General features: G+C 39.6%; 1 protein-coding gene across 1 annotated transcript in view; it reads left to right on the plus strand.

Annotated features, from left to right (window-relative positions):
- Positions 1–8587, plus strand: part of morn3 (MORN repeat containing 3) — a 60559-nt gene extending 51972 nt beyond the window's left edge. The window contains exon 5 of the mRNA XM_070887818.1: positions 6624–8587. Coding sequence (XP_070743919.1) covers positions 6624–6701 — 78 coding nt within the window. The 3' untranslated portion in view covers positions 6702–8587. The remainder of the gene's footprint in view (positions 1–6623) is intronic.
- Positions 8588–10735: the final 2148 nt, after the last annotated feature.

Raw genomic sequence — 10735 nt, forward strand, 5'->3', positions numbered from 1 at the left:
TCCAGCTGTGGCCACAGCAGGGGGGGGTGATAAAAAAGAATTCCATGGATCAAAATAATGGTCCTAACTTGGTAATAACTTTTGGAGGTGAGAAACAAGTTGAGATAACAGCAGAATGTCTCTGTATCTTGTAAAAACAAGCAGGCAATTAGTAGCAACCCATATGGTTAACAAAGGGACAAAAAAGGTATAAAGACATAGAAACATAGAAAATAGGTGCAGGAGTAAGCCATTCGGCCCTTCGAGCCTGCACTGCCATTTGATAAGATCATGGCTGATCAGTCCTTCAGTACCCCTTTCCTGCTTTCTCTCAATACCCCTTGATCCCCTTAACCGTAAGGGCCATATCCAACTCCCTCTTGAATATATCCAATGAACTGGCATCAACAACTCTCAAACAAGTTTGGACAGTCCATAGCGAGAACCCGGGACCAACACTCGACAGAAGCAGGGACCAGGGAGCGACCCTTGAAGGAATAGTGTCAGGACCGGATTGATCACCCGGGACGTATTGGGTAACTATGAGAGCGTGTTGAGTTAAGCAGAGTATTTTGAGCGGCAAGGAACACCTTGTCTGCAGAGTTAAACAGAGTTGAACAGACAGAGTATTTTGAGCGGAGAGGAACACCCTTTGGAATGCCTTTATATAGAGTTAAGCAGAGTTAAATAGAGTATAAGTAGTGAGATTTATACTTCTTTTGTATTGAGTAACTATAGAGTATAAGTGGTGAGTTTTGTACTTTTCCTGTATTAAATGAACATTAACGATACTGTCATTTGTCTAGTGTGTAATTTGGTATTTAACTCAGGAACCGTTGCAGGCAACTACTAGTCACACGACTAGCAAAATTGCCGCTTGCACAACAAGGGCATCAAAGGTGGTGGTGAGGGTGTGATTGAACAGATCGGTAGCTGCAGAAATGTCATGATAATTAGCGGGACAAAGGCTGGACAGTTGGGAGTTCATAAGTGCAGTTGTAAGAGAGTTGGGAGAGAGTTTTTTCCAAGGCCGGCCACAGAAGGAGGTAGGGTTGGGGGCGAGGGGGATGTGGGTGAAGAGCGGTCAGAGATGGCCTTATCTGCAATTGACACGAATGGAGTAGCGAGGCCATGAGAGATAGCAAGGTCAAGGGGGTGGCCATGAATATGGATTGGTGAGTTTAGGGCACTCAGAGGAGAGAGAGCAAGATGAATTGAGATGGAGGTTGAAATCACCGAGGATGAGAAGCCGTTCGGTGCAGAGGCAGAGGAAGGAAAGTAGTGAAGAAATATCAGTAATAGCATTGTTATGGTACTTGGGTGGGCGGTAGAGATGGAGAATTTTAAATGAGAGGTGAGAGGGGTGGAATAGGGTGAGATGCTCAAAGGAGGAGAAAGTGCTGGAGGAGTAGGGGGACAGATCAAGGTGTGATTTGCTGATGAGAGCCACACCGCCACCAAAAGATCCAGTAAAACTTTTGAGAATTGCACAGACCAGTTCACCGTGCAATTTGTTTTGCTTGTTCCTCTCTCTTCTCCCGCCCATGGTGGATGAGAGTTTATGTTACCAGGCTGCTGAAATTCCCAATCGACCCGATTGGGGCAGGAACCTCTCTGAGGCCGGACATTCTGCACCCAGTGCAGAAGTCCCGTCCCGGTAGAGAAATTCGGGTTACCACTCCTCACAGAAAGTGGAGCGCAATGTCACGTGCTCCATTTCCTTTTGGGGCGGGATTGGGGGCGATACTTGGGTGCATCGTGGAGTGCTATGCGGCCTCTCTGCATAGAGCTAATGCATTTCAACGCTCCTCCCCTTCTGTTAAAGGGGAGGGATGCTGCGAGCTCTGCGGGCCCTTTGATGGCTTACATTGGACCACCAGGGCTAAGGGATGCCGTGGCCGCAGCCTGACACCGAAACAGAGCGCCGGGCTGCACGATCGTGGCCCGGACCCTGCAACATCCTTCAACTGCAGCCGACCGGTAAGGGGGGAAATAAAAAGATGGCGGCGCGTGGCGCAGCACACCTCCCCATTAACTTTCGGCCCGCGATGGATGTGCGGCCTGACTCGTGACCCGTGAGGCTGGCACGGGCATAGCCACTGCGGATCAAAAAGAGACGTTAAACCGAGACCCCGTCTGCCCCATCAGGTGGATGTAAAAGATAGAATGACACTATTTCAAAGAGCAGGGGAGTTCTCCCTGGTGTCCTGGCCAATATTTAGCCCTCAAGCAACATAGCAAGAACAAATAGGGTTTGAGCTTCTGCTCCCCATGTGGATCTGGCGAGTTTCTGGATCAAGTTGACCCTACTCTTTTGTTTCTTCCCAAGGAGACTGAGTAGATTGAGCCTATACTCTGAAATTTAGAAGAATGAGAGGTGATCTCATTGAAATATATATGATTCTGAGGGGGATTGACAGGATAGATGCTGAGAGATTGTTTCCCCTCGCTGGAGAGTCTAAAACCATAGGGCATAGTCTCAGGATAAGGGGTCTTTTAAGACTAAAATGAGGAGGAATTTCTTCACTGAGGGTTGTGAATCTTTGGAATTCTCTTCCCCAAAGGGCTGTGGATGCTCAGTCATTGAGTATGTCCAAGGCTGAGATAGATAGATTTTTGGACTCTAGGTGAATCAAGGGATATGGGGATCAGACGGGAATGTGGAGTTGAGGTCCAGGATCGGCCATAATCTTATTGAATGGCAGAGCATGCTCGAGAGGCCATATGGCCTATTCCTGCTTCTAATTCTTATGTTCTTATAACAAACCAAAAAGTTGCTAGCAGTAAAACAATCCTGCTTGGACATGTCTACTGCTTTCGCAGCAATCATAATGATGGCTTTATGTATGTGTGTGTTGGTACATGCAAAATATACTCTACGTTGAACATACCTAGTTAGATAATGGCTCTTTCACTGTTGGAGGAGACGAACTAGAGCTGATTCCATCTAATACCTGGAATTTAGAGGCGCTTAGAATCATCACCAAATGTAAATATTTAATTTTCCAATGTTATGTCAAATACATAAACATATCTGTGGTAGATAATAATTCATTTGAATGGTGCCATTAAATGTAATCATTGTCTATTTTCTGTCTTCATATGGTACGAAGTGAAAGCTTGCAGAAAATAAGGCAAGGCAATGTAGCAATAAACAAAGATTAAATAATTGGTTGTTGGATCAAAAATGTGTTACTCTTTGGTATAAAGCCAATAACTGATGAATATCAAATGTTTGCTTCAATTAACACTTTGAAATCCTTGGTGTTTCCTGACTAAGCTACCAGAATTAGATTTCTCAAAACTCAGAACATTTGTGATGGTATTCGAACTCTTCCAATATTATCATTGTTGCGCAATAAATTTTCACTTTCTAAAATTATTATATCTTTTTTAGGAAATTAATTAACCTTTTCATCTAGGAGCTTTCATGGGAACTGCTAAGCAAAATCTATAGCAACAGAATATATTTTTCTTGGTAAAAGTTGAAGACTTAAAAAAAAAAAATAGAATATTGAAATAATTTTTGTACAGGGCCTTAGTGAGGCCTCACCTGGAATATTGTGTTCAGCTTTGGTCTCCTAACCTTAGGAAGGACATTCTTGCTATTGAGGGAGTGCAGCGAAGGTTCACCAGACTGATTCCTGAGATGGCAGGACTGACATATGAGGAGAGACTGGATCGACTGGGCCTGTATTCACTGGAGTTTAGAAGGTTTGGAGGGGATCTCATAGAAACATATAAAATTCTGACGGGACTGGACAGGTTAGATGCAGGAAGAATGTTCCCGATGTTGGGGAAGTCCAGAACCAGGGGACATAGTCTAAGGATAAGGGTAAGCCATTTAGGACTGAGATGAGGAGAAACTTCTTCACTCAGAGATGTTAACCTGTGGAATTCCCTACTGCAGAGTTGTTGCCAGTTCATTGGATATATTCAAGAGGGAATTAGATATGGCCCTTGTGGCGAAAGGGATCAAGGGGTATGGAGAGAAAGCAGGAAAGGGGTACTGAGGTGAATGATCAGCCATGATCTTATTGAATGGTGGTGCAGGCTCAAAGGGCCGAATGGCCTACTCCTGCACCTATTTTCTATGTTTCTCTACACGCAGGAGAAATTTACACCAACGGATGTATTTATGAACTTTCACATTTGCTTACATATATTTGAAATACATGCAATTGTAGATCACCTATCACATCATCAAAATATGTCAAAGCACTGTATATACTGAATTATGTTTAGAATGCAGTTACTGTTGTTATGTAAGCAAACATGACAGGCATTTCTGCCAGTGATATCCCACAAGCAGCAATGAGAAGAAGAACGGACTATAATTTGCTGTCGCAGTGCATCGAACTGTGTCTCTGCTGTTAGTTAGACTTGCCCTTGCTGGTTTAAGTTTTTAAATGTTTTGCGTAACAAACTGCTGAAAGCGCGAGCTGATAACGTTGCAGCGAGGGAAACCGAATATCTGGGACCCGAGGGAACAGGGCAAGCAACTGTGTATCTCCTTCTGTATAATTAGCACTTATCACATAGTCAAAAGGGTACTTTGACTGAAATGGACAAGACTTAACTTTATGTGGTGACTTTAGTTCATATCTACCACACAAATACAGCAACTTCATGCCATTCAATGTTTTCCAATGGTGAGTCAGGCAGCGAGATGCAGTTTTTGCAAAGCTAATGGAGCGAAGGAACTCAGACAGTAACGTTTGGATATTTGAGTTTAACCTCACATCATCCCCACACCTGAAGTCTCTGCACCATTTGCGCATAAATAACTGTCAATGCCATTAGCATTTATTTTGACAGCAAATTATGGCTCACCAGTTAATCCAGGCGATCCAACTTTTCATTCTGTTCATGAGCCACATAAAAACAATTACAATGCAAATGTTGATTCAAGGAATGGTTAGAAAATTCAACTGAAGTAGTGTGTTGCTTTTCTTTTTCAATTTCACAACATTTTGGCTGTTTTTAAAATTTATTAATTCATGGGATGTGGGCGCGTCGCTAGGACATTTCAGAGTTAAGTATCAACCATGTTGGGTCTGGAATCATATATAGGCCAGGCCAGGTTGGTTAAATAAGGCTAAGGGACAAAAAGCAGAGAGTTGGGGAGAATGGTTGTATACATTGCTGTTCCCCAGGGGTCTGTATTAGGACCACTGCTCTTTTTGCTATATATTAATGACCTGGACTTGAGTATACAGGGCATCATTTCAAAGTTTGCAGAGGATATGAAACTCGGAAATGTAGTAAACAATGAGCCGGACAGTAATAGACTTCAGGAGACATAGACAGAATGGTGAAATATGCCCGATGAAATTTAACGCAGAAAAATGTGAAGTGATGCATTTTGGTAGGAAGAATGAAAGGCAATATGAACTAAACAATACAATTTTAAAGGGGGTTCAGGAAGAGAGACCTGAGGGTGTATGTACACACATTTTTGAAGCTGACAGGACAAGTTGAGAAGGCTATTAAAAATGCATATGGGATCTTTGGCTTTATTAAAAGAGAGTACAAAAGCAAGGAAGTTGTGCTAAGCTTTATAAAACTGGTTAGGCCTGTGTGTTCAATTCTGGGCACCGCACTTTAAGAAGGATGTCAAGACCTTGGTGAGGGTGCAGCAGAGACTTACTAGAATGGTACCAGGGATGAGGGATTTTGATTATGTGGAGAGACTGGAGAAGCTGAGGTTATTCTCCTTAGAGCAGAGAAGGTCAAGAGTAGATTTGATAGAGGTGTTCAAAATCATGAGTTTTGATCAAGTAAATAAAGAGAAACAATTTCCAGTGGCAGAAGAGTCAGTAACCAGAGGACACAGATTTAAGGTGATTGGCAAAAGAACCAGAGGTGACATGAGGAAACATTTTTTTTTCAAAAACACAGCGAGTTGTTGTGATCTGGAATGCACTGCTTGAAAGAATGGTGGAAGCAGATTCAATTGCAACATTCAAAAGAAAATTGGATAAATACTTGAAGGGAAAAATATTGCAGGGCTATGGGGAAAGAGGTGAGTGGGATTAATTAGATAGCTCTACCAAAGAACTGACACAGATGCAATGGCTTCTTTCTGTGCTGTCATTCTATGATTCTATATGTGCAGATTGATTATCTTTGAAACCATGAGAAAACCAAACCAATTTATGGTAGGTGATCTGGTATTTGACAAGTGTCAGCTACCACCCTATTTTCATAGATCATAATGGGATCATGGTAGTTTAGTTAAATGAGATTGCATAAATAGCAAATGAATAATTAAGTTTCATTGTACAATACACTTATGTAATTGAGCTGCAAAAACTTAGTTTCAAACTCATACTTTTCTTTGGTTCGGCAGGTTGGTGTCCTTGTCTGGGCTCTGTGATAATTTTATTTTATGTATTCATGTCTGAATATGTTGATCAGTTCAACAGGCCCATTACGTTATACAAAAGTTGCAGCTTTTCATAAACTGATATTTAGTATATGAAATTTGAACTAGATGAATTTAGTTGAAAAGCTGTTCTGTATGTTTGATCTTCATTATTACCCAAGGATGAATGAATAATTTTAAAAACCATATTGTTTGTTGGTACAAATGTGGTAGCTGCTGCAACATGGATTGAAGAGCTTTATGTTTGTTTCTTCAGATTAGGCTAAGAAACCCCACTGCTGTTTTCGAGAAAGCCAGATCAATGTTTCTGGATGACAAGAATGAGGATATCTAGAGGTTGACATTTCATCTCTTCCACGAATTCAAGAGGGCAAAATTCAATCTATGTAATATTCCTGGTGTATGACTGTCTTTTTTTCAGGGTGGCACATATAATCAATCTTTTACGTACACTAGTTTTAAGTTGCCAGTTGGTACTCAACTACACTTTCATGTGTAAACAATGTATCTTTAAATTGCCAAGATTTTCTGAAACAATTTCAATAGAATGTTTCTATAAAGCATTCATTCTGGGTCACAGAATAATCCGCAGCATGGAAATTGAATGGGTAAACACTCATCTGCAAGTAGTCGGTAAGGGCAGGTGTTTTGGGGAGGACTCTCCATTGCAGCACTGCACTGGTGGCGTGGATTGCATCCTTAGTGGTGGCCATTTTATTTTCTCCCAAGCTCCTGGTCTCTGCTCCACTTGGCAAGTTATTTGTGCTTCCATTTCGACCTGCCTTATCCCCCACCTCATTCAGCAAGTCACACTTCCTCATCAATACATTGAACTTATTTGATGTCTCATTATGCTTCCAATTGTCTTACGCTAATATCACTTCTACCATTTAAGCACTTTACAGATACTGTAATTGTATTTTTTTTTCTCGCATGTATTTGTCATCCTCTTCCATTTGTTCCCTTTTTAAATGCTGTTCATCTGTAATATCCTCCACTTTTAATGAGTCCATACCCAAAATGTTAACTCATCTGTTCTTTCCAGATGCTGACTGACCTGGGTGGCTCCAGTATCTTTAGTTTTAAATTTCCACCTTCTGCAGGTTTTTGCTTTACATGATCAAGTATCTGTCTATTGTTTTAACAGTGTATTCAGCAAGTTATTCTGACTTGGATTCTGAATAATGGGATATTTTAATAATTGTAATTGATCAAAATCTAAAACTGTTGCAACTGGAGAAGCTATGGACATTTTAATTGCTAAATTTTATAAATGGAAAAATAGAGAAAAGAAATCACCTACATGTCCTGCTCACTATCTAGTGACTGCTGGAAAGTGAGTGTGAAGGCATCAGCCGAGGACAAAAGTGTTCTGAGCTGTTATGTCTCCTCTCAGATAGCGTGGCGATACTGAATTGTGCAGAATAAAGCATGAAGAATGGACACTTAGTGATAGTTATCATTACTTACAGGATCATACTCCAGCATGGGTAATTACTTTGAGGTATGAAAATTTTAATTAAAAAAAAAAGGCACAATCCAGACTTTGATACAATGTAAAGTGGAAAATTATTTAACTTCAAATCCAATGTGCACGGAGTATTTTAAATTGGCCAAAACGTAATTCTTTGGTGAGTTTCCATTTGCTCGGGTCTCAGCACTGTTTCAGGTTTCGAAAAAGGTCTCATCAGTGGAAGGTTAGGAATAGCCAATTTATGCAGAATTTTTCCTGCAGTGGCTGTGTACAAGATAAAAGACTAAAAGGGCAAATACACACCCTTTAGTGAAGTTATGTCACCATTTTAGTAAGAGAGAATTTATTAAATGGTACTTGCTGAAAGCTTGATGTTACAAAGTTCTTTCATTTAAAGTTTAAAACCAGACACACTGCTCTTTAAGCACAAGTTAAAACACACAAAGATGTATGCCAAGCTTTATATAAATAGTACTCCTATTTTTTTTTGATATGTGTTATGATCAGGCCTTTTGATTTATATTGATCCACACATTCAAATCACTGGGATGGAAATTCACTAACAAGTAACCATGAAAAACAAATTACATGTGATACAGAGATCCCCACACACAAATCATGAAAATGCTGTAGTTTTTATATAATTGCATTGCAATAAATATTTGTATCAAATTGCTTTGATGTTGGCAGATCTATTTATTAAACAGGGTGCCATTTGTTTGATTTTATACATGTAGAAAATTAGTATTTTATCCATTAAAAAAATGTTAGTGTGCTAGATTTTACTCCTGTGCCCTTATTCCAACTATTTTTAAATAATGGTCTGTTCAAATGCACCTTGTAGGACACAAGGGGAAGGGACCTTTCCATTGACTGCATATTTCCTACATTGAATTTCCCCTTTAAAAAGTGGATTGACGTCATTTATAAATTCTGTAGACCAACTAGAAAGCACAGAATTTTGTTCTCATTCATTGACTGTCAAAGACCTTTACTCCATTTTGTATTGCAGCATTTGATAAGTGACTGCCTAATGAAGAGAAGATTGCATATTTTAAAAATACTGAGCAAATGCTTTATTTGGAGATGCAGGAATACACCATAATTCCTTCAAGCATATTGGTAAAGCTGAATTGTTCAGTAATAAGCAGCTAAGCTACCAGATGTTTAAAAAATATATAATAGTCCATCAGCGCCCTGCCCAGTGAACCAGGAATAGTTTAGAGCTAGACTGTGTGACTAGACTGCAAAATATCAATGGCAGACAAGACATTGATAAACACGAGGGAGAAAAGAATCTGTTGATGGGGTTAGATGAAGGATGGGAGGAAGCTTGTGTGGAGCATAATTACCAGCATGGACTGGTTAGGCTGAATGGCCTGCTTCTGTGCTGTAAATACTGTAGGATTTCTGCAACATCACTACAAACCTCAAAACAAAAAAAGGGTGAGATATCGGATGCTAAAAGAATAAATTACAATAATTTGCATATCATACAGCTAGTGGATCTCCTGTTATATTGCTGATAGGAAGTCAGAAGAACTCTACTATAGGTGGAAAAATTTGATGTAATTAAAAGTTTGGAGGTGGCAGAAGAGCAGAACTTTCACGTGGATTTTGGCAGAAGAGACCAATTTTTGGATGTATTTCAGTAGGCTACAACAGGTCCATGGCATGATTTTTTTTAATGGCATTTATCAGATGGGGAGTGCACTAGTTCGTAAAAGACTTTTGCAAATTGGAAAATATAACTTTAGTACCAAAGACAACTTACCTGAAAATCGAGGGGGGAGGGGGGAGGAGAAGAGACCACCAAAATGCCAATGATCAAATGTTTACAGGAATTCCATTGTAAATATTTACAATAGCAGTTTTTTAAAATTGTAATTGCTGACATGAAAAGCATTATAGGAAGTAAGATTTTGTGGACAGGAAGTACATGCTATCTTTATATAAAAACTTTACATATGGCATCAGTTTTTATTAAAAGTGAACCAAGCTTTGAAATCTAAATACAAACTACGTGAAGACTCTGTTCCAGCGATTTTAGAAATAAATAACTTGCATTTAAGCAATTCCTGGTTTTGAATAGTGGTTTTCAGATGTACCAAATGTTGAGATTGTGTAAACTCATTTTTAACATGGGAGTTTTTGCACTCAGATAATGAGAAAACTAAGACAAATGTAGCCTTGGGCCTGGACCTTGGGCAAAGTCATGCTCAGCAAATGTATTTAATAGTTAAAAAAAATCCCACTTTTTTAATGGTTATCTTTGTTAATATTCTTCATTAAAGCATACTTAAAATTGTGAACATGCTTTATCAGTTTCAACACCAATACTTTTTCAAAAGTTCAGATAGCCCACAATGCTGCTGTATGTTCACATTTCAGGAGTGGTTAGATAATTGATGTCCTATTTATTTTGGTTGTTATGTAATGGAGTCTTAAAAAAATTCTCCTTTAGCTATGCTATTACTGGGTAAATGGTCTAAGATTTTGCTTTGTGAACATTACAACCACTTCATAATTACTGAGGGGGGAATAAAACTTTTTAATCTTCATGTCGGCATACTGCTTCTGCTATAGGGAAAAACCTGATGCCACTTCAAAAGGGTGCACAAACAAAAAGTCAAGTCATGAAAGGAATATCCAGGCTAAGTTAATCGGGACACAGATTTGAGAAATAGTTTCTCTCCTTCCCCTCCCTGCGCCATCGGTACCCTTTAATTAGAGTTAGACATTAAACATAGCATTATACTACAAATTATAGGTCAATGCAAAGTGATTCCTGATGCACAACAGCAGTGGCATGACTCTCAAGTGTTGAAACTAGTAGGTACGAGAGCACCTCTACTAGTTAGTTTCACATTACTTTGTTTTCCAGTGGATATACT

This window comes from Pristiophorus japonicus, chromosome 8 (assembly GCF_044704955.1).
Source record: "Pristiophorus japonicus isolate sPriJap1 chromosome 8, sPriJap1.hap1, whole genome shotgun sequence".
In the NCBI taxonomy this organism is placed as follows: domain Eukaryota; kingdom Metazoa; phylum Chordata; class Chondrichthyes; family Pristiophoridae; genus Pristiophorus; species Pristiophorus japonicus.